The sequence below is a fragment of the Stylophora pistillata genome, chromosome 3 (assembly GCF_964205215.1).
Source record: "Stylophora pistillata chromosome 3, jaStyPist1.2, whole genome shotgun sequence".
In the NCBI taxonomy this organism is placed as follows: domain Eukaryota; kingdom Metazoa; phylum Cnidaria; class Anthozoa; order Scleractinia; family Pocilloporidae; genus Stylophora; species Stylophora pistillata.
In genome coordinates, this window is record NC_142521.1 from 35,161,710 (window position 1) to 35,186,088 (window position 24,379).

Below are 24,379 nucleotides of genomic sequence, written 5' to 3' on the forward strand. Positions count from 1 at the left end.
CAAAGAACAAATATTCAGGTCAGGTGATCAAAACACTAGACACCAGTCTCTTTTTGGAGAGGAAAGAATGGAGGGGATTTGGAATTTCCGTAAGGCAAATATCAAGAGAAAACCAACCCAATTCATCATACACAAAGCACGATTAATTCTAGACCAGAGTCCACTGGTATTGTGCACTAAGTGTTTAAAGAAGCACGTGTGAATAGTCTATTCACATACTACGGAAGAATCGGAAATTTACACAACATCAACAGAAAAAAAGAAATGTCCCAAGTGAACTGTTTATTTTCAATTGATTGCTCCTCTATACAACGACACCCATCACCTCATACGTTACACGCTAATACCAATCAACCCTTACCATTCACCTCTTCACTACTAATATCTGACTACCAGCTCTCCTTACTGAACGTATGACGAAAATTCGGAGAATTCGGTACCAGATCAACTAATAATTCCCTAATTGATATTTTTCTTTATTCTCGTCAGTTGTCTGCTTGATATTGTATTGATATTGTAAGGACAAATTCTGTCTTGGTCACTCATGGGAGTTAGAGGGTTAACACCAAAATTTAATATCTAATTAATATACGGTAAATCGTCAAACGACTCCATCGTTTCCTTATCAAAATTGACTACACTCTTTAACAAGCTTTAAACTTAAAGGAGGATAATTCTGCCATATGATTCATACTTTTCTCGTACAAAAAATACTTCTCAATACACTCTGCAATACCCTAAAAAGGGAAAACTCACTCGACTTCCAATCCGGAGTAATGATCATGATCTTGTGTAGTGAAGTTCTTACATTATTCCTTTTTTTAAGAATGTAATTTTCTTGCTGTAAAATGTTTCAGCTCAAATAAAGAAAAACTTGTATGTCGACGTACAATATGCCACAAGTAAATGGCTGAGTAAGTTTAATGATATAATATATCCTGTGAAGAACTGCGTCCACCACATACAAAGAGCAATTCTTCTCAGTGTAAAAACAATTCCAGAGATTCCCACACGATCTGTTAAATAGGTCCATGAAGTAAATGTTATACAGGAGCTAGAACAAGAGCACTACGGCAAGGAATGTAGACCTACAAAATAAAAAAGGAAGGGAAACAACATAATGCACTTGTGACGATGTTGTCATACTCGGTAAGTAGAGGAAACACCTGGATACGAATTGACAAGAAAAAAGGAGGGAAAGGGTCTGGGGACGAGAGGTAATTCACAGCTACGTCGCGTAAGAATTTTTGCCAAACAATTAACTTGGTCTTACTAGAAGAGAGAATGGTCTGTCATGCCATGGCTGGCTGTCTACGAAGTATTCACAGTTTGGATCCAATCGCTTGTGCCCCCCGTACTCAGTTGAATCTGTCTCCAAAACTATTCTATATCTGTAATTAATTGTTAAGAAAAGTTTTGAAGTCATCCGCTACTATCTTTTCTTTCTCTAAGTCTTAATTACCTTCCAAATAATGGAATAAGGAATGGGTTTCCCCAGTCACTCCAGGAGACAAACGCTTGCGCAAGTTTGCTTTATAAAAAAGAATAAAAATAATTTTAAAAAGTTGTGTAGACTTAATAAGAGAAACGTGCTCCAGAAACCATGTTATCTTCCTCTCCGTCTTGAAAAAGTATGACCAAAGACGTTTTTTAACCGACTATTGAGATCCCAATGTTTGCTTTTCAGTGGCAGAGATAAAAATAGTACGGTTTCTATGGCATACTGCTCCCTTTCACAAGCACACCGGGAAGTTTGAACTCGATTATCAACCGCTGCTCGAAAAATGAGCCCGTGCCTCTTCCCCGAACTTGAGCACACCGCAGAAATTGAGCCTCACAGAAATTCTAGTATCTGACAAGATTTTTCAAATCGAATTCATCTATCAAATACATTAACAAAATAGCCTAAGATTAATCTATTGATAGGTTTCGTTCAGGATACTTTCCAGCGATGCTGGCGCCGATTCTGTAGTCAGCGAAACTCTTGGTGGGATGAAAGTTGAAAACCCACATCAAGGAGGCTCTTTCAAATACGATGATTTTGTCATCCTCGTGGTGACAGCTAACGTAGGCCTGGAACAAAATTGACAACAATGCATACTTTGAATAATTCTACGAGCGAGAGGAGTAGCATTTCGTGACGTATCTCGTAAGAAAAGGGTGTGGTTTATGTCAGCCGTCACGGAAGTCTACGGAGAAACTAGCCTACCTTTACTACAAAATTTAAGGAACTCCTTTTGACCAAAACATGAAAATATACCTTTTATTATCATGTGACCCGTCCGGGCCCGCTCGCACAATCCCACAGAAAACCATAGCAAAAGCTGACGTGTGCAGGTCCGGACGGACTGACGTGAGCCGGTTCGGAAAAAGCCGTCCCACCCCGCTGCCCTCACGTCGTTTTGTTGCAAAAACTTAAAGGACCACAGAAATGAGAAAAAAAAAAAGCCGCGTTTTTCAAGGAATTGGGAATTTCTTGTTCTGACTTGAAAAAAAATCAAGGAAAAGTGTTAATTGCAGAGTTTTTTTGTGCTCATGTGGCTGCGTGTGCCCGTCTATCGAGTCCTATTTAGGTTGAAACTTTCAACAATTAGTGATCACATGATAAAATGCTTATTGAATTAATTTGGATATATCAACAAAGTTGAAATGGTAAATTGGCCACCGTAACGATTACAAAAGCTGACGTTTCGAGCGTTAGCCCTTCGTCGGAGCGAATAGAGGAATTGTGGGTTGTGTGCGCTTTCAAAGGCAGAAAATGGAGCTACGTTATTGGTGGGAACATGGCAACGAGAAAAACCCGAGTAAATTAGTGGAATGAAAAGCGTTCGTTGATCCCTGTGGGATTTAGACTGCCGGTTTGAAACATGAGCTTATTGAAATAGTTTGGTTGGGCCGAACGGAAAAATATTTGGCTCTCGGTCATGATGCACACGGATCTCGCTGCGTTCGGTCCGTACGTAATAAACTCGAGTCAAATATGTTCCCTTCCGGCCCTCCCATTCATTCAATAATTACATAGCATCAATCACAGAGCTGCAGCACAAAATAGTGCGTCAAACTGAACGTCAATTTAACCGCTAGGAAATAAAGCTGCTAACTGATTGAGTTCTTTTTTTCTTTTTATGCAAATAAAGTAGGTACAGCATTTGACACTAGCCACGCACCTGAGAAGACTCTAGCCAATGGTATTTTTCCTCCAGCTGCATCATGGCCCGGTCAAACTCGAACAGACACTTGTATCTAAGCAGCGGATCATCCACTAGATTAAACTGCCTGCGTGCATAGTGATAGCTGTTGTTGTTCCCCTCGCGTGGGAAATCCAACCATTCAGGATGTCCGAATTCATTTCCAATGAAATTCAAGTAGCCTTCCCCTCCCAGAGCAAAGGTTATTAATCTAGAAAGTAAAAAAAATAAAAGCGGCTCTAAAGAAGTTAATTTTTCCCTTCTCCTCTGCTGAGCTCCCTAACTCGCATTTCCGAGAAGTTTTTCTATACGTCCAGAATGTTTAGCAAAAAGGACACCTAAAGTGTGTTCTTGCTCGGCTTCGGGACAACAACAACGGTGGGAAACAACGATCCTAGAAACAGTCATCACCTTGTCTTGATGTGAGAACTGAGACATGAGAATACAGTCCTGAAGGAAACGACAAATAAGTATTTTACCTAATCATCTTGTGTAGTGCTAATCCTCTATCGATGATGTGGGTCAGCGGCATTGTCTCCGACATATGCGTGTACATCTCTTTATCCATTAACCAGAAGGCAATAGTCTTGTCGCCGACAAGGGCCTGGTCATGACTCTCTGTATACGCAATGGTTTTCTCGTTGTGGCGTCGATTGATGAGAGTCCAGACAATGTCCCACATGTGCCAGTTCTCGTCCTTCAGCTCTTTTAGAACCTTCAAGACATACGTCAGAGGTTTCAGTAAAGTGCAGTTACCGGCGATCCACCACCACCTATAAATCCTTTTACCACCGTCTGCTTAGCCTGCGAGCAAGTTTCCTGTTTGGGTTTCTCCTACCGGCCCCTTTTTGCGCGCAGCCGTCAATTATACCGTTAGCCTGCGGTGCAGGCGTCTTATCAGGAGCGCGCGATCCTTTAATTAACCGGCCATGTTTAATTTGGAGTTAGAGTCGACGGTAGGGAGAGGTAGGGGGAGGTAGGGGGAGGTAGGGAGAGGTAGGGGAAGGTAGGGAGAGGTAGGAAGAGGTAGGGGGAGGTAGGGGGAGGTAGGGAGAGGTAGGGGTAGTAGGGAGAGGTAGGGGGAGGTAGGAAGAGGAAGGGGAGGTAGGGAGAGGTAGGGGAGGTAGGGGAAGTAGGGAGAGGTAGGGAGAGGTAGGGGGAGGTAGGGGAGGTACGGAGAGGTAGGGGAGGTAGGGGAGGTAGGGGGTAGGGAGAGGTAGGGGGAGATAGGGGGAGGTAGAGGGAGACAGGGGGAGGGGGCAAAAATATTCACTCCCCACCACAGCCCCTCTCCTTATTTTTGATCGTCACTTACCCCCTCTCTACAAATTACTCTCTCTTCTCAGTCTCCCGCTGCCATTAGAATATAAATGGCGGTCATTTCTCGCTAGGAAAATACTGAGCACTCGCTCACCCAAATTAAGCCTGATCTGCAGGTTCATTACACCGTCGGCAGCCGCTTATGGAAAGAAGCTATTGTCAAATGGCCACAGTGAAAGTGAATAAATAACGTACATGTTCAGAGCACTGTTTTGTTGACTGTCGAAAATCCAAAACCATAGCAGTCACAAAACTCAGTCAGATCATAAGAAAATATCATCAGAGCTAATGAAACGAAAAGCGACAGAACGCATATTGTCTGAAGTGGGAGCAGCGCAAGTAACTAGGAGGCGATTGATGTTAGCTTTGTTTGTGACTAATCAAGACCATGGCCAGCCACAGAATAATAATTAAAGCAAAACCCAAACCAATCCTGGATTTCTTTCGACACTCAATTCAATTTATTCTTTTGCTGCCCTGAACCTTTTTATTCTAAAAAATTCGTGTCTGATTTTTCCCGCTCAGCTATCACATATATTTTACATATTGGAGAAATAAGAGCAGAATTACAGAGTAAGCTTAGCATTGATCTTTCAGAGAATTCACCTTAATCCATCTGTCCGGGATAGCCATTCCTAGTCGATAGTCAAAACCCACTCCACCTTCAGTGATTGGACGACAAAGGCCAGGCATTCCTGACACTTCCTGCAATGATACATGAAGCGTAAAATGAGTTTTAGAGGTGCAACCTATTTCATTAAGGTCATCTCCCCTCCAGGGACTCAAACTTTGGTCTCGACGGTAAATAATAATAATAATAATAATAATAATAATAATAATAATAATAATAATAATAATAATAATAATATATATCAATTTCTATAGCGCATTTCCATGTATATGCTCTGATGCGCTTTACAACACTGTGCGGGGGACTTTTCCAGACTGCCGGCGGCAGTTTACAATAAATAAAGAAATTTTACAGATGCCCCCTCCCCGCATTCTCTGTAAACAGGCCAGACCACATCACAGTAATCTCGTGATGTGGGTTCTTTAACGTCCCCTGCCGAAATTAACTAATTGATAGGTGCAGGAGACGGGACCTCCGGCTTTACGTCCTATCCGAGAAGACGAAGCAATGTGAGTGAAGCGTCTTGCTTAAGGACACAACGTCAAGCCCCAGCCAGGACTTGAACCCGGGCCATCTGACCCAGAGTCCAGCGCACTGACCACTGCACTACTCACGCCTCACATGTGCTCGTAAATGTACTCGTATAACCTCTGAATCAATTACTTGCACCCAAGAGTGACCAGCTTTTGATTTCTTCTTACAACATCACCTGAATGAACCATTCAGGTCGTAAGAATAGAGAAAATGATCACTGAGTAATGCTGCTCTTGATTGTTAAACAAATTCTCCTTGTCAGCACCTTAAGAAATGTAGAGAGAACAGTATGGAGAATATGCACGCTGATGTTAGGGTGAAGAATGTAAACCTTTAGTTCGACCCAGTAACTGCACTTTGCCAATGAATGGAACAACAAAGATAAAATTTTTTTACGTCCAGGACATCCCCCGTCTGAACGACAACTCGATGGATTTTACCGAATACACTGATTTGATTTTTCAGTCTATCTCACCTCGGCAATCGTGATAACATCAGGATAAATTGTATGCAGCATGTCATTGGCTAACATGAGGTAGATAAGTGACTCCGTATCTACTCCAAGTCCAAAATAATCCGGATAATCTCCACCAAATCCATGTCCCATTCCGTGGTCGTGGTAAATCATTGACGTAACACCATCAAACCGGAAGCCATCGAAATGGTAATATTCCATGTACCAGCGAAGGTTGGACAGAAGGAATCGGAGCACCTCCCACCTGAATAAACAGATTGTTCAAATCATTTAACAGTTGATTCAAACGTCAGTGAACGTTCATCGAGATGAGAAGCCCGCGGAAAGTTTAGGAAGGTCACATCCGTGCAAGCGAGAAATACGCCATAGAGAAGAGTATACAACATAAAGAAAGAAAAAGTTATTCACTGTAAAAAAAAAAAAAAAAAGCGGTTAGGTCTACTCACTGAGTGTAGTCGAACAGTCGACTGTCCCACAATGAATGAAATCCACGACCGCTCCCATGGAAATAGCAGCTTTGTGATCCATCAAATTCGTTCAAGCCATCCATTACATTCTTCGCGGCATGACTGTGCACCACATCTAGTAGTACTAAAATGCCGTTACCGTGTGCTACATCTATGAGTTCTTTCAACTCCTCTGGCGTACCATAACGGCTAAAAAAGAACCAAAATATGAATGGCATTGCGGATCCTAGAGAGGTGTCAGGGTGTTCACTAAAAAAATTCTAATATCTTTCTTAAAGATTATTCGTTGTTACAAAATACTGGATGCAAGGTTCACGCGCATTTTTTTTAATTCCTTCTCAGCCACTCTGCCTATCAACAAGTCTTATCAGTACAGTCGAACCTTGATTATCCGGACTCCTTGGGACTTGGGTAAATGGTCCGGACAATCGAGACTGTCCGGATAATCGAAAATATGATCATTAATGATACAATTATGTAAACAAAAGAAATGAAGATAACACATTCAGCTGAACGCATCCGAATGTTCTTTGTCTCCAAGTGCTCGATCTTTTGAAAGCGGAGGAAGTAGTGTGCTGTTTTAACCCATTAACGGCCGCAGCTTTTGTGGAAAACTGTGTTTTGAAGCTAGTCCAGCAGATTTCGGGTCACTGTTGGGGTTTTAAAAGCTCGAACTTACCCAAAACCACTTGACAGCTCGTGCACTCGACGGCCTTTCGATCCAAATGCAAAATGGCGGCCTGAAAATCTCGGGCACGCGCAGAGAGCAAAATTTGGACATAGTTTTTGGGTTGAAAAGTCACGCCCCACTTACGACTTCTACTTTTCTCTCTTTCTCCTGCCCTTTTTTTCCCCTCTCCTTGCCTAAAGTTTCTCCTCACTTGCTGGAAATTGAGTAGGCTTCATTTTGGTGTAGAGATTTTTCAGAAACTACTCATTATTTTCAAAGCACATGCTCGGAAAGGTAGGTGGGTAGTGAAAGACGATCTTCGTGCAGATTTTCCAGTCAAAGTGACACGGTTTTTTGGCTATTTCTCCAATCTCCTCCACTCAATTGCGCTCATTCTGGTATCGTCTGCAAGATATTTTCAACCCGTTCAAGTACATGCTCGAATTCGTGCTCCAGAGTTAAAATTGATGACGTCACAGGGCGTAGAAAGGGTGTGGGTCCCCATGGGCGCATACGGGCGCACTGGACGTTAATGGGTTAAACGCACTTTTCCTGACTTTAAACACAATCTCTGAATTTTTTACGCCTTAAAGTTCTGATGATCAAAGCTCATTAACATTCATGAAAAAAAGGGGACCAGAGAAAAAGTTCGGATAATCGATGTCAAGATAATCGAGGTTCGACTGTATTCAGCTTTACCTGACAACTTCACTCAGCCATGAACTTCTCTTGAGAACGGTTCACCCTTTCACTCCGCAGATCTTATTTGCAATTCTCCTTACCGTCTGCCATAATACTTATGCCGCGAGTTAAACGAATTTGGTGTTGGATCAAGTAAAAAAAAGTTTTCTTCATTCTTATCACTTGTCTGCTTGATATTGTGTTAATATAGTAAGCAAAACTTTTTTCCTTGGTCACTCATGGGAGTTAAAGCGTTAAACCTGTCAGAACGACATCAAACTCCTCACCTGGAAGCAGCGAAGAAATTGGTAACCTGGTAACCAAAACAGGCGTAATACGCATGCTCCATGACAGCCATAAGCTGTATGCAGTTGTATCCTAATTTCTTTATTCGTGGAATGACGTTGAGCGCAAAATCTTTGTAACTTGCTACCTTTGGTTCCGGTGAGGCTATCCCAACGTGCGCCTCGTAAATTCGCAAGCCTGAGGTTTTCTTGGGCCGGCTGTGCTGCCACTGGTATGGCTGTGGAGGGTCCCAGTGGATTCCTTCATACAGAATGTTGTCCTCGGGACACACGGCATAACGAATCCAAGGAGAAATGCGGTCCACTAAATTACCATTTTCAAGCTGAATTGAAACCTACATAGAAAATCACGAACGAGTCAACTTACTCCTTAGGGTTGCTGACAAAACTTTATCTTTCCCTTTAGACAAAGATACTAAAAAAAAAAAAAAAAAAACCTTCCACACCCACCTTAACTTTTGATCCGTGGGGGATTGGCGATGAGCCATCCTCCTTATAAGGAAGGGCTAGCTCCCAGACTCCAAATTCATTTCTGGTACATGGATGAGAAGTTCTGGACCAGCCATCTGCGAAAAAAAAGTAATTCACAATGGGAAGAACTGTTTTTATCCATTTCACATACCAGCAAGATCCAGCCAGGAGTTAACAAACTAGAGAAGCCACAGGTCACTTAATAATCAAACAATTCACACGGACTAGCCAATGCTGATGAAAAAAAGCAATCATTGAAAGAGTTTCCCTTACTGAAGTCTCCAGTGAGATACACTCCATGAGCGGCTGGTGCCCATTCACGGTACATCAAACCCTCTGGAGTCCTGTTGATCCCAAACCTTTCATAACCTCTGCTGAATTTCTCCATTCCACCCTCATTCTTTTCAATATCATTCTTTAGACTGGACAAACACTTGTACCTGTTAACAATAAAGAAACAGATGGACACAAGTAAGAACACAACTATTGTGTCTTACCCAGGTTTCTCTCTGGTAAACACTGTCAAGCAGATCTTTATGGTCTGCCATTTGATCCCCAAGTACCAAGTTAGAAGAGGCTTTGGGCGTTTCTTCTGAAATACAGTTATTGACTGAAGCATACCAAGATTTCAATCTTGCTATTTAGAACGTTCAGTAACTTATAGAGGGGCTGTTCTTTGGAATACAATTACATCTAGGAATGCAGACCTTGTTCATGCTACTTGAAAGAGCATAGATTCAAGATTAAGTAAGATCATTGAATTTAAAGATTTTCATTTTAAGGTAACATCTGCCTCAACAGTTAATTTTTGTGATCTATATTTATTTTTAATGATATCTTGTGCAGATTATATCACATATATTGAACAAATTTTTATAATTATTAATTATTAGTAATCTTACTTTTACGTTGTATGTAAGTTAGTAATAGATATTAGTTTTAGGACTAGTTTAAATGCACGACCCCATAAGCGCGAAGCTTTAAACACTTATCGTGTTGAAATAAAGTTGATGTTATGTTATGTTATGTTAAGCATGTCAATATCTTCTGACCCCTAAGAGTGACTTCAACATGCATCTAATTTCTTCTATCAATATCACCTGTCAAACTCCTGCATTAAGGTGACAAGAATAAAGGAGAGGATCAACAACTAAGAGAGCTCTTGATTGTTCATAAAATTAATTCTCTTGGTCAACACCCATTGAAAAGTATAAAGAAAACAGTATGGAGAATATAAATACTGATGTAAGAGTGTCAAGGGTTAAACCTGGTCAACACCCTTGGAAAAGTATAAAGAAAACAGTATGGAGAATATAAATACTGATGTAAGACTGTCAAGGGTTAAACACCTGGTCAACACCCTTGGAAAAGTATAAAGAAAACAGTATGGAGAATATAAATACTGATGTAAGACTGTCAAGGGTTAAACACCTGGTCAACACCCTTGGAAAAGTATAAAGAAAACAGTATGGAGAATATAAATACTGATGTAAGAGTGTCAAGGGTTAAACCTGGTCAACACCCTTGGAAAAGTATAAAGAAAACAGTATCAAGAATATAAATACTGATGTAAGAGTGTAAAGGGTTAAACCTGTTTCATACGTTACAGAAGTTTCAGAACAAAGTTGTAACGCAACAAAATAGTTTTTGTCACTCTACACTAGTACATGCATTTTACCTCCAAACAACTTGCGACTCTCATTTTTTCCACTTCTTTAGTTGCGAAGTTAAACTAAATCTATTTGTACATGTACATTCCCCACAATTTGGAGAAATCTGCAGCAACATACACTGTATGTGTACAAGTTGCACAGAAGACACCAGCGGCAACCTCACCTTCTCTCTATCTCAGTCTGGTATGGTTTAACATAGGGATCATCATGGAGAAATTTGGAAAACTGTGGAACTACTTGGTCATCTACCATCTGTAATAAAAATTAAAATGCTTTAGTGATTCCTTTCTTGGGGGAGGGGGATGAGGAGGGGGAGGAAGGAGGGGAGGGGAGGGAATGGATTTCATGGTAATTCAATTTGTAACAAAATGGAAAAATACATCCTTTAAGTTCCACACAAAAAATTATACCATATGCTAAAAACAGATGCACAGTCTGTCAATTACCATTCTCATTTCAAGAGTGACGAGGGTAAAGCCCACATGTATGCACGGCACAGCCTCGACAAACAAAATAGATCTAACGACTTTGTTGAAAAATACAGGGGCATTTTAGACTCCTTCCCAATTTAACCACCTTATATTCATCACTTTCACTATCCTGGCATCATCAAATGACATCTCATGAGATCATGGATTCTTTTTTTTTTCCTCCAATTTAATTTAAGCCAGGCATTGAGCAATAAAAAAAGAATTATAACATTCTTAAGGTTTTATTTTTAACACCCCTAATAATTTAGACAGAGGTGACACATGCATTGGTGGATAAACCCTGAATACCATCTAATGAGAGCACAGTGCATGTTAAAGTGTGTTTAAGACATTACAGCACAAAGAGAGCTACACGTAAGTATGATTTGGATATAGCAACAAAGTTGAAATGTATATGTGCACGATCCTTCCCAGTAAAGCACTATTTGAGCAATAGTGAAAATCAGACCTGAAAAAAATTTCAGGCCTGTACGGGATTCGAACCACTGACCTCTGCGATACTAGTGCAGCGCTCTACCAATTGAGCTAGCAGACCATCAATTAATTTGATGGCCTGCTCCCAGTTGGCTTGTTAGCTCAATTGGTAGAGCGCTGCACTAGTATCGCAGAGGTCAGTGGTTCGAATCCCGTACAGGCCTGAATTTTTTTCAGGTCTGATTTTCACTATTGCTCAAACAGTGCTTTACTGCGAAGGATCGTGCACATATACCTTTCATAACCGCAGTTCATACATATGTTTCATATGTTTGTTGTTGTTTGATTTATCATCTACGGGTTTATGTCGAATTAATTTGATGGCCTGCTCCCAGTTGGCTTGTTAGCTCAATTGGTAGAGCGCTGCACTAGTATCGCAGAGGTCAGTGGTTCAAATCCCGTACAGGCCTGAAATTTTTTTTTTCAGGTCTGATTTTCACTATTGCTCAAATAGTGCTTTACTGCGAAGGATCGTGCACATATACGTTTCATAACCGCAGTTCATACATATGTTTCATATGTTTGTTGTTGTTTAAAGTTGAAATGGTAAATTGGCCACCATAACGATTACAAAAACTGATGTTTCGAGCGTTAGCCCTTCCCCAGAGCTGATGTTCAAGCATTAGCCCTTCATTGGAGCGTTAGCCCTTCGCTTCGACGAAGGGCTAACGCTCAAAACGTCAGCTTTTGTAATCGTTACGGTGGCCAATTTACCATTTCAACTTTGTTGATATATCCAAATTATTTCATTACCCCCACCGACGCAACCCCTAACCGTTTCTTTAGAAACTATCAGCCTTTATTACATGTAAGAATGCCATGTGAAAAAACACGGATCATCATCTACTCTTGTAAACACATTTTGCTGTTATTCAGGTCAAGAATATGTTTGAATGAGTCAAGGCCTCACTTCAACTTCATTCTTGCACTATTTCAAACTGCATAAGTAATCACAGCTGCATGTTATTGCAATGACATTGTAGTGACAAATCAAAATTGAAAAAGTCATATTAAAAAATTACAAGAACAAAAAACATTTTAAGAGCCACTGACCATAAGTATAGAGAATCTACTTACAGTTGCAAAATTTTGTAATTCTTTTTATTTTTTCTAATTTAAAGGAACCCTTTAAAGAACCTTACTCGAAAATCACATCAAAAAGCTCTATTGCACTTTTCTTTCTCCGAAAAATAAAAAAGTTCAAAATGCGGCAAAATGGCCATTGTCCCCCTCATAAAGCAATGAAAAATTATGCAACTTCTGCAACTTCATATGCTACAATGTGATGCAATCCTGCTTTCAAAAGCAGAGTGGAACTTTTGGATATGATTTTCAGACAAGGTTCATTAAAAGGGTCCTTTAGAAAAAAAAAATGAATTATGAAATTTTGCAACTGTCCACGGATTCTCAATATTTATGGCCAGTGACTCTTAATTCATGGATTTTAAAAACTGTAGCCCTATTGATCATTATATCATTATCTCCAAGTTGGCCAACTTCCTTTTTTCTTCTAATTTGCTGTAACAAGATTACTGCTAAGTTGGGGAGCATGCTCCCGGAACCCACTAAGAAGGGCATGTTGCTTTACATGTTTGTCGCAAGCAGTACGCATAACGCATAACTCAATTCAGTTACCTACTCAGTTCAGATAATGCATGAATAATATTATTATAACTTTTTACAACAACCCTGGTCATGCCAACCATTTGGCCAATACCTTTTCCACTGGCTAGTGATCTCCAGGTCACTGGATATTAAGCATTGCTTACTTTGTGTTATAACTTAGGGACAGATTATAAGGAGCAGTTAGTATACGAAACACCAAAGTGTGGTGCAGGTTACCTTTTGTGTGCCAAAAATGTATAAATTATGTCTCTGAGCCTTTGTGCGCTTCATTCTTCAGTAACCTCACATGGGACTGAAATCTGCATAAACAGATCAGAGCAAATTTGAACTTGTGCAGGAGTTTGTGGTTAAAATTACATTTGGAGTAGATCCATCCATTACAACATGTAATTAAAAGTTTAAAAAATTCAAAATACATTTTACATTTTAGTAGTATTTAGAATTATGCTGGTAACTCAAAGATACTAGCTTATCTTTAGCTGCTCTAAATTAGAGGTTAAATAAAAGTATATGCTTGCATGTATGTATATATTACTAAAGAGCACAGGCCCTGGTAAGTTAGTATACATGTAATTCAAGAAATAATGTGAACATCTGAAAGTGTATATGGTAAAATGATTTTGATTGTATCAAAACACACACTCATTAAAGGCTAATGTTACAACCAAAATAACTCTCTCCACATCTTATGAAGTAATGTCATGTTGGTAATTATAAGAAAAATTGCACATCTACTGAGAACTGAAAGAAGCATTTCTATTCATGCAGCATATTTTTAGCAACAAAATTCACAACTGAAAAATTAATGACCTAAAGTGAATAACATTTAATCAAACAGATAACAAAACATAAAAACCTTTGAAAAGTAGAAAAATATCCTAGCTAGAAAAAGGACAAAATTATTCACAGAGAGCCCACACTGACCCTCCAGCTCCCAAGATCTGATTGTTAACTCTCCCCTCTAGCTACTACACATTTCCTTGTATAGCAGTAACAGGAATTTAGTGTTAGATCAAGATAAAAACTTACAACCGATAAGTTCAAGTATTCTTATTACCTGGTTGCTGGATAATGTATGAAAATTATAGAGAGAAGTTATATGTACCTGGTAATCACTTCTGGGAATTGAAGGGATACGCAGTAAAGTAAATAAGTAAAAGTAAAGTAAGGAAATAATATTCATTGTAGTTTTGTGAAGAAGAATTTATTGATATTAAAATATCAACCATTAAAACATTCAGAATAGAGTAAATAACTTTAAGAGTATTAACCACTGAAAACACAAACAAAAGGAAGAAAGAGTACTTGAATGGTGTTATTGAAAGGAAACAGTGCCAAATCATATTCTTCTAATCAAGAGTAATGCGCATGATTAATGTGTCATTAATGAATATTTCATCAAAATGCTGTTAACGTAACCTTAATAATTCCTTCCCTGTACCATGAAATACCACCCTGTTCCATGCTATGACAGACTATAATAACCTTTGGAACTCATTCTTACAGCACGCGCTAGTGTTTCATTACATCAGAACTACAGTAAGCCTATATTTAAAAAAATTTTGTTCAAGTTCAGTATTCAAATATGAGCGTATAATAAAGACACGAGGCAAGTGACTTACAAAATCGTTGATCTCAAACAGATGTAAACCTGATACTTGCATACTCATTGCAAATTTTCACTTTCTTTAAAAATGAAAATTAGCTAACATGCCTAGGAGGTTCTATTCCCGGCGCAGATCGAATTTATGGAGATTATCGATCAACGCTTCGTGGCGCGCGCACTGCCACTAACTGGTAAAAAGTGGGCCAGTGCGAGTCCTAGGAACCTAACTACCACGATTCGGCAAGTTTAAAACCAAGATTATGGTACAAAGATAATAACTGTGGTGAAACGTACCTTGTTGAACGCCATGGTTGCCCACAGGACTTTGCATTAAGAAGAAAATTGACCCGATGAATCACCTGACGAGCCGGGCGCCATCTTGCGTCACTTACCTCCTTAGTAGCCTGGCCCTCGATGCTTCAACCTCCTGCCGCGAAGTGGCGGGGGTGGGGTGTGTGGGGAATAGACAAGTGATAAGTCCTTCAGTCTTGCGAAAGGGATTTTAAAAACTTGATGTATTCTAGTCCAGCTCTTTGTGGCTCAGTGGTAGAGTATCGCAGTGTGAAATCCGAGGGTTCAATTCCTCGGTCGTTTTTCTTTGTTCCACACTCGCGACAAGACGAAAAACATCAATCTCTATTAATTTGAGATGTTAAATCCTAAATTGGACACTGTCCAAAATCCAAAATCAAACACTGGCGCCTAAAATCGAAAATCGCACAATAGCATCCAAAATCCCCGCAAACTCGGGTAATTGGACGCTAGTGTCCGAAATCCAATACTAAATCAAAAATCAAAATAAAAAATCTAATATCTTAAATCTAATATTTTAAATCAAAAATAAAAATAAAAAATCGGAAGAATCAAGAACCTTACTATTCCTCTTTTCTCTACGTTCCATCAGAGAATTAGGATTAAACTACGCTTCTCAGTACGTTTTAATTTCGCCTGTTGATCATTAACAGTTTTCTTATTCCATTGCCATACCTCTTTTTGTAAGACTTTGTTTCATACAACAACGCATTCCGCGTAGTAGGATACTTCGTCATTCTGTGTTTAAGGATATTCCGCCCTTCCGCTATTCCACCGTTCTATCATTCCATTGAAAAGGGTCACCCTCTTCAAATGTTGAAATGCTCTCTCTTCGCCTAATGATCTCGAGTACTAATGTCGGACTACGAAGTTACTCAGAAGCAATAGGTGACAGCGGATCAAAATCGGGCGAATTTAAAGTTCGGCATTCTATCGTTATCATCACTCACCCATTTCGATAATAATAATTTAATAATAATAATAATAATTTAATAAAGTTATATTGCGCAAATTAACATGTGGATATGATCAAATCACAACACTTTTCGGGGGACTTTGGCCAGACTGCATCAGCAGTTTACTAACAATCGAAGGAAACTTATTTCAAGATGCCCCCTCCTCCCCCCCAATTCCCAGTAAACAGGCCAGACCACATCACAGTAATCTTGTGAGTGGGTTCTTTAACGTCCCCTGCCTAACCAAATTAACTAATTAATAGATGCAGGAGACGGGACCTACGATTTATTCGTCCTTATCCGAGAAGACTATAATGTCTATCCATTTCTTGATAGTATACAAAGGTAGCGCATTCTCCTCAGTTATTTTAAGACCTTGAGTGTTGGTCCGGCCGGGGCTCGAACCATCGACCTCGACCTCCCACACAACAGTCCAGCGCTCTAACCAATTGATAGATATGCGGCATTACAAAATCAGTGATTCGACAACTCCATGTCATCTTTATCAAATTTTTGAATGTCAGATAAAACAAAATAGTGTAGAGGGATTAAAATTCGAACTGGAGTTAAATTTGACCTATTTTGGATGGCAAAAAGGTCTTCCCACTTGGCCTCGTTCTGAAGCAGAGGCTTGGAGCATCTCGGAAATGGCTACAGGACTCCCCTTGTTTACCAACATCGCAGCTTCAGTCAGATCTCGAATCCTAAGATACTATCCAGTGTCATTGCATAGCTTAGTACAATCGAGTTCTCCGATTCATAAACGGGAATGTTTCTAAAATTCTCATAAAGACCCTGATAACGCGTGTGTACGCGCAGAGGCATTGTGGGAGTAATTTCTCTTAAAAAAAAAAAAAAAACATTGAAAATACCGCTTTGTTGCACAACAGTTTGTTCATTCCGCAACCTCGTTCCGAGGGCCTTTTCCCACCGCACCACCGACAAAGGGAAAAGGGTCTCGGAACGATGTTATTCGTGTTGCAGTTTACTACATCGAAATGCGAATCCCTTAGAGGGAGCTCAAGAAGCTACAGCTGCTCTCGGCTGTACCTCGAACTCTTAAACATCTTTCGTGCTCTCCAAACTTTCTGCTTCCTTCATTCTTTGATGAACGCACGTTGTCGCATGAAACTATCGTGCAATGATCTTTACTCCACCGTACTGTGAGCCAACACCATGTACCCATCAAGTCATCAAATTTTGGTTATCAAAATAGCTCACATCCGAACCCCTTGAAACAAGGGTTAGTTCGAAACCTTTGACACAAACATGATCTGTTGTTCACATCCAAAGAAAATTCATTTGTGATTAAAAAAAAAAACAAACACACAAACAAATAAAAACAAAAAAGAAAACAATTACACTTGCCCTCATTTTGAAGGTCAGGTTTGGTGAAACCGAAAGTAATGAGTACTTTAGTACAAAAAGGTAAGTAAATCAGGAAAATATCGTAACTTTGTCTACATGTTTGTATGGTTTAAGACCATTTTATGTTTTTGTTTATCTATACAGACATTTGGTGATTATTCACAAAACAGTTCTTTCCAAGTCATGCGGAAAATAGATTTCATAAAGGATCCTATTTCCTTTGCATCTCCGTAACTCACATAATTAATTCTTCTTCGCCCTCGTCTTCGCCGCTTCAGAGAACTCAGCTTCCTTTTCCATGTCTTAGCTTCATGTATCATCCTCTTATAATTTTTTTCTCTTTATCCCTATTTTCTTTGTATCAACCAATTTGCACCACGACCTAAGGTTGAAAGCTAGGCTTCCTGTATGTGACGTACAGAAAATTACATAAAAATATTTTCACTCCTCTGTAAGAAAGCTTTATAATATTTTGGAAATATATACAACGTCAAATGGCGACACACCATAGTAAAAATCGGCAGCTTCTCAAAGCGGAATGCCCAGTGCCAATAGATTATAATCACTCGTCGATGCTTGCTAAAATGGCCATTTCTCCTTTGTTAGCTACACTGCATATTTCAGTGCATTTCACCCACTTTTCCAGCATCTTTTCTATGGATAAACTTCAAGTGCCGTAAAATTCTCCTATTTTGATTTATTTCTAGCACCCTCAAACGTCTTCGTCTTTAGTAAACTCGTCTCGGTGCCGTTCTTTGGATGAGAACACGTGACCCGTCACGGGGCAAACAGTTTTGTTTCTTGCGCAGTGTATATGCGTTGTCACGCCATTCGGGTAACGCGCTACAGCGGGGTCATTAAAGGGCCGCCGGCATGCCTGGCATAATCTGAAAATAAAACATCAAAATGCAGTCAATCAGTTTCTATCGAACGTTCAAGCAAAAACTAAGACTAGGTTTACACTAGAGGAGAGTTTTCCGGATTCGTAAATGTTTCCGGATTCATCAATTTTGGAGTATTCGGATTCGTAGGCGTTTACACTGTAAGGATATTCGGATTCCTGACCGTTTACACACAACGACAACTCCGGGAACATTCGAAATGGAATGGTTACCAAGCCCAGTGTTGTTTCGTCGTTCGATCGACAAAGTGAAAATGCCTCCCCCGAAAAAGGCTAGAGTAGATCCAGATGCCACTGAGGCAAATTTGAGTTGGACAGATGCCAAGCCATCTACGTCGTCGGCAATTAAGTGTGGCCGACGTTAAACTTCCTTGCAATAATAATTTGCGTTTCCTCAGAAATACTGTGGTACACATGATAAAATTTATCGCCTGAACCTGCAACAAGATTAGGCAACGGGAAACCGCCAGCAATGTTAGCACCAGATCCTCCACTTTGGTTTCACCGCAAACTCAAAAGATTGCAGGCGGAAATAATATCCGGATTCGAGAAAAAAGAGCGGTTACACGACAAAACTTTCCGGATTCAAAAGTTATCGGATTCAAAGTTCCCACTTTAAATTCCGGATTCAAAATCTCCGGAGACACGACCAAACTGGGAAGTTTTTATTTCGGAATCGTCCACTTTCGTGTAAACGGCAAAATCAATCTGGTACTAAAACGTTTCGGATTCATGACGAATCCGGAATCCGGAACAATTTCCTCTAGTGTAAACCTTAGTCTAAAAATGAACGCAGTGGAACTAAGGCGTTGTTTTCCCTCTCGGTATCCTCAGTTCCTCTCGTTTTTATTAAACTTTTCTCTCCCTGGAGTGACAAAAAAGAAGTTTATCCTCAAAATATAATACATTTTCAAGCAGAGAGATGACGAGAAGAAAGAGCGATATCACCAAGGGAATACTGTTTAATTTATCAATAAGTTCTTAAATCTAACACTAATTTAAACTCATCTAGAATGTGCGGCAAAAAGTGCAAAGAATTGATGTTTCGATCGTGTGAGTAAAAGAGTCAAAGTGACAGTTAAAGCAAGCAAACCTCTCACAGGTCTCAATGACAATCAGAACAAGGAGTGGTAGAGTGAGGAAAGTTTAAAGTAAATTTTTAAATCTGATCAAACTGATACGTAGCTGCATTAATAACAAAATACATTACTTTTCTTCCGTCACTGAAAATTTAGCTTTGTGGGATATCATGTGAGAACTTCGCATCTGAAACAAAAGCAAAATCCATTAACAAACCAGAATTCAAACTGAGACCAAATACTTCAAAATGAAAATGCATGTAAGACGATGAACATTAAGTTTGTTCTTGAGGCGTTCATGTTCTTCGTGGTCGCTTGTCATTTAGTCTTAGTTTACGCGTGTTCTTACCCAACAGTGAGGTGAAAATATATGCGTTATTGACCACGCCGGCGTGAGGTCAAGATGGCTGGATATTGGCCGTGTTTTTTTTTCTTTTGGGTTTTTTATGGTGCGAGACGAACGAAGTTGCCGACATTTTCCAAAAGCCACGAACTTTGTAAGTTCCCTCCACGCGTCTTTTTTCACGCGCGGGATCAACGCGAGAGTCTCGCGCGGGCAAGATGGGTAGTCCATCAGAAAACAAGATTCGGTTCATCTTGCCTGCGGGCGCTGCCAGCTATATGATAAATCTAAATATTGTCCCCTGATATGTACTCGTAAATCCATTTTCTTTGTGACCGCCTTCAAGAACTCTGATTTTAGACCTTTCTGACTGCATTTATGTTGACATACCACCGGGAAGAGTTTTATCGGGAAAAAATATATTCCCCAGAATGTAGGCCATTTTCTACTTCTGGATTTTTTTCACTCTATAAAATTTCTTATGCTTTGCATGTCTACGAGCAAATCCAGCCATCATATTTCTTGGTAAATGCACGGCACAAAACTTGCCTTGAGGTTTTCCCCGCGTGCTAAGCTGCTAAGAATCTTACTAGTGCGACTTCTGTGGAGACTTGATCGAACTGAGCCACACAAGAACTGAGAAATAACACCGATCGACCATTCGTCAGGAATTAGCTTCATCGCCTAAAGAATAAAAAAAATAAAATAAAAGAACATGAACAAATTGTTGCGAACTGTTTTGATTAATTATGGCTCAAGTTTTTACAAGGTTGCCCTAATGTGATTTAAGTGAAGAACTGTGCCAGTCTCCACCGTCATATTGAGGTTCCTGCTTATTGTCTTTCCTGTCATGTTGTTTGATTATTCGAACAGAAACGTTGCTTCTGAATTGGTGATTGGTGATCTCCTGCTTATTGCAAATTCTTTATAAAAGATATAGGACTCAAGAGCCTTTAAGATCGAACACTGCACATTCTTTATAAAAGATATAGGACTCAAGAGCCTTAAAGATCGAACACGAACTTTTTTACTTTTAGAGGTTTGTTCTGGACCGTTATGAGACTTGATTCTGGATCGATGGCGTTCATCGGTGGTCATGCTTGGGTTTGTCTAAAGAACTTGGTTTGGACCAACACCAAAGTACTTGCTTTGGTTTAGGTAATCAAAGATTGTTCCTTTTAGTTGAACAATATCAAGAAATGTGTTGTTTATTTCTCATAAAAGTATTTTGGTTAGACGTGCATTAATCAAGAGGTTTAAACCTCTAAAGTCAGTCGGCCCATACCCCAAACATGCTCACCAACAGAGTACACATAAGGGTGCGCATTACAGCGAATAAATAAGCGAAAATAACAGAGAAATATTAGTTGGCAGTAGAGGCTGCAATAAAGAAGAAGAAGAAGAGTCTTGGTGCCTCCACGCAGTGTTCAAGACGACAAGACGAGCTCACAAAGGGAAACATCACGTAGAGGGAAACAAGGTGAACTGTCAAAAGTAAAGTAGGTGCGAAGATGGCTTAATCTTATCTTGGTACCTCTCGTGAGCGTAGGTCTAAGAACCAAGCTTACTCTGTCACTGTCATTGCATCGTAACAGACTGGGTAGAGGACTCTTTTGGATAAGTTCAATTTTTTTTTTTTTTTTTTTTTTTTTTCGTGCGTGGATCTATAAAAATACTAAACATCTTTCAGGAAAACGAGCCACTTACCTCTGCTGTGTCAAAGTCCGACATGTGCGAGTTTAACAGTGCAACCGCTGGTGCTATTAACGGTTCGCGGTCCCTGTGGGACATAAAAAAAAGACTCTACTGACAAATAATGATTGGCCCATTTCAGTTTTTTTTTTACGGGCAAAGTCCTTCAAAATGAGTCATGAACTCACAACAACTTTAACATACCATTCAAAATTTACCAAGCGGAAGATTTTTACTCGAGACCGCAAATTAAATTAAAACTCTACATTTTCTTCAAATTCAAAATTTCGTTTTTCTGACCGAGACAAGGACTAGCTGTACCCTGGAAAACATGTGAGGTTACCAAACCCTATTAGAACTATTCCGCAAGTTTAACCAATTACTGGACAATGAGCCCTCTGAATAACGTACGTGTTACCACTTACTCATCAGGTGATAAGTAGACTTCTAGCAAAGTTTGGAAAAGCTTCCTACGAAAGTTTCTGTCTTTTCCCTGCAGAACGAGAGGTGAAAACCGCGCATGACCAAAACGCTGACCAGTTAGGCACAAAAGTTGACGTTAATACTGACAGGTTCACAAACCCATTTAAGCCTCTAAACCCTAACATCAGTTTGCATATTCTCCATACTGTTCTCTATACATTTCTTAAGGTGCTGACAAGGAGAATTTGTTTAACAATCAAGAGCTAATTTAATTGGTGATCACTTCCTTTATTCTCCTACCCTTAATGTGTGATTCAGGGGGTGATATTGTAAGGGGAAATTAGATGCTGGTCACTCTTAGACGTCAAAGGGTTAAATTCTATGCAATAAAGCTGCTCTGGGGAGAAAACCAACAACAAGGAGTGACCTTCATTTCAATGAAGAGCAAATTTCAAGTCTGCCGTTCTCCCGTCCGCCACATTTTCACGGACAAGAAAGGCGTCTTAAAGAGAAGTATCCCATTCTGAACGTTCAAAGTACGTTGCAACAATTATCATCCATGAATATATATATATCGGCGGAAATATTCCGCGGATTGATTAGTTTCCACCAGTAAAAGGCCACTTGAAAATATGTGACAGTAACAAAGCACAACTTAAATTACAGCATGACTTCCAGAAGTCAAGTTAGATTTACCTTTGAATGTAGCTCGCAGAACCTTTCAGCCTCAGAGAAATTTTCAAGTTTGTAAACTAAAATCTTGAGTGCTTTATTGTACTGCTCCATCTGAAATAAAGTACAAAATTATTGAATAAAAAGCTCTCTACAGTGTGCATATCGATAAGTGCTGTAAAACTAAAACTAAGTTAATCACAAGACCGATCAGGACACAGTAAATACTACAACGATACAGTGAGAACTCACAGCACAGAATAAACAACTGCTGAAAGCGCGGAAAAACGCGAATGACCGCCTCGCATTTTTGTCGCGATTAGCTATAGCTTTGAACGTCGCTTTGCATCTGATTGCCAAGGAGTTTTCGGGCATAATATGGGAGGATATTAAAGCAAAACCATGGTGATCCCATCCATTTTACTCTTGATACACCAACAAACGCTGCTCTAAAACTTGTGCGCAACCTAGCTGTCAGTAGTAGGTTCTTCCGTTATAGCCCTGTCAAACCAGAGCCAAAAAATTGCAATCACAAGAACAGAGGTGGACTTAATCCCAAGCTCTTGTTATTGCACCACCCGCTCTGTAGATATTGCTTGACATCTTTTTGATGATTGGCTAAACAATCGCAAACCAACCTTTCCATAGAGAATGGCGGCCTCTGCATCTAAGTCAGAATCATCGTTGATCTTGGATAGCAACAGCGCCACTCGATAAAGCGAAGACCACTCTAACATTGCCCGCAGTTTCGCTCTACAAAAGAAAACAGGTATACTTTGAGCTGTCTTGACAAACCGCATCGCCGACATTTCAAATTTAAAAGTAACAAACCAGGGACATTAGACCAAGCAAGGTGTCTGTGTCTTTTTTTTTTTTTTTTTTTTTTTTTTTTCCTGGAAACATTTCATCGATATGCCCTTTGTCAAACGATAAGTGGCAATACCTAGTTCCTTCATGCCTCGTTGCCGGAATCACACACAACCCTCACTAATAAATAATAACATACCTTTGTTTATCAAGATTGTCCTGAGAACAGGACGGATCTCTTCTCATTTTCAACACTTCCTCCAAATAAAGAAGGGCTAAATGAGTGTGATACTTCTCTCTCTGATCAAGGATTGAGAAATTCAAATAAATTAATTCAGTCTCACTTGGACCAGATTTGATTTACGGTATTTCATCAGCTGGACAGTTGTTTCTGTGTTCTGACCTATCCAGAGCGATAGGGATTTTCCCCATGATCGCGTGAGCATTAACTTTGAGGGACCAAATCGCTTCCGATTTGAGAAGTTTATCATCACCTCTCGGATAAACGTTTTGAAGAAAGTCGTCCTCCTACTTGAACGTTTTGTTTGGGGTATTCTTCACTCAAATGGGGAAGTGTAAAGAGGAACTCTAGTTGGATGGCCGTTTGAAAACGTGCAAGAAATATTTACTTGATAAAGTTAGGGATATAAGATTCTTGCTTATAAAAAGCCGACACAACATGGAGACCCCGCGAGCAGAAGTTGTGGTCAACTTCCTTGGAATAGAGAAAAAAAAACCTTACCATCTCTACCTACAAAAATACTTGCAACTAAAGAGTTTTATAACTGAGATCTGTTGGTGTCTATGATTTGAACGAGTTTTCCTGTTTATTTACACCTCTAGCAGAACGTTTCCATTTACTCATTGAATGTCAAAACGAGTTTAAATGTGGTTGGCAAATTGTTCGACGAAACGCTACAAATAAAAACAGTGGCAGTTGTTCCATGATCTGTAAAGAAAGCCTCGAACATTTATCATACCTCGAATTTCCTGTCATAGACAAGATACTCTAGATAGCATTGTAAAGCAACAGGGAATCTCTGAAGGTATTCTACAATCAAGTCTGGTTTCATCTTTTCGTCGTTCGGTTGACCATCTGTTGGTCTGTCGGTGAAAACCTGCAAAGATGTTCAGAGAAGATCACAACTAAATTTCACACCATCATCACATTACAACTATGTACTTAAGGTGATTCCCTAGAAAAAAGTTGTCAA

The 24,379-nt window shown here is 39.7% G+C and overlaps 2 protein-coding genes across 3 annotated transcripts in view; both read right to left on the bottom strand.

The window, feature by feature from the left end:
* Positions 1-265: 265 nt before the first annotated feature.
* On the bottom strand, positions 266-15,037 carry LOC111341917 (1,4-alpha-glucan-branching enzyme). Of its 2 annotated transcripts, XM_088752082.1 has the most exons (14): positions 14,907-15,037; positions 13,223-13,305; positions 10,579-10,667; positions 9,016-9,182; positions 8,722-8,837; positions 8,254-8,606; positions 6,595-6,804; positions 6,149-6,392; positions 5,115-5,213; positions 3,668-3,903; positions 3,168-3,399; positions 1,943-2,073; positions 1,274-1,391; positions 266-1,088 (listed from the first exon to the last, which is right to left on the bottom strand). In XM_088752082.1, exons 2-14 carry the CDS (start codon positions 13,274-13,276, stop codon positions 1,044-1,046), a joined length of 2,094 nt encoding a protein of 697 aa, XP_088608208.1. In that variant the 5' UTR covers positions 13,277-13,305; positions 14,907-15,037; the 3' UTR covers positions 266-1,043. The 2 variants fall into 2 exon arrangements, with proteins under 2 accessions (XP_088608208.1, XP_088608209.1); XM_088752083.1 differs by lacking the exon at positions 13,223-13,305 and having other exon boundaries at positions 909-1,088; positions 14,907-15,013.
* A 2,180-nt stretch (positions 15,038-17,217) lies between these two features.
* The window catches only part of LOC111341909 (transforming growth factor-beta receptor-associated protein 1), a 30,411-nt gene continuing 23,249 nt past the window's right edge, over positions 17,218-24,379 (bottom strand). Inside the window, exons 23-31 of the mRNA XM_022948956.2 lie at positions 24,146-24,283; positions 23,365-23,465; positions 22,997-23,111; positions 22,383-22,472; positions 21,689-21,756; positions 21,279-21,351; positions 20,121-20,255; positions 19,360-19,415; positions 17,218-18,135 (exon numbers count right to left, since the gene is read on the bottom strand). Coding sequence (XP_022804691.2) covers positions 17,961-18,135; positions 19,360-19,415; positions 20,121-20,255; positions 21,279-21,351; positions 21,689-21,756; positions 22,383-22,472; positions 22,997-23,111; positions 23,365-23,465; positions 24,146-24,283 — 951 coding nt within the window. The 3' untranslated portion in view covers positions 17,218-17,960. The remainder of the gene's footprint in view (positions 18,136-19,359; positions 19,416-20,120; positions 20,256-21,278; positions 21,352-21,688; positions 21,757-22,382; positions 22,473-22,996; positions 23,112-23,364; positions 23,466-24,145; positions 24,284-24,379) is intronic.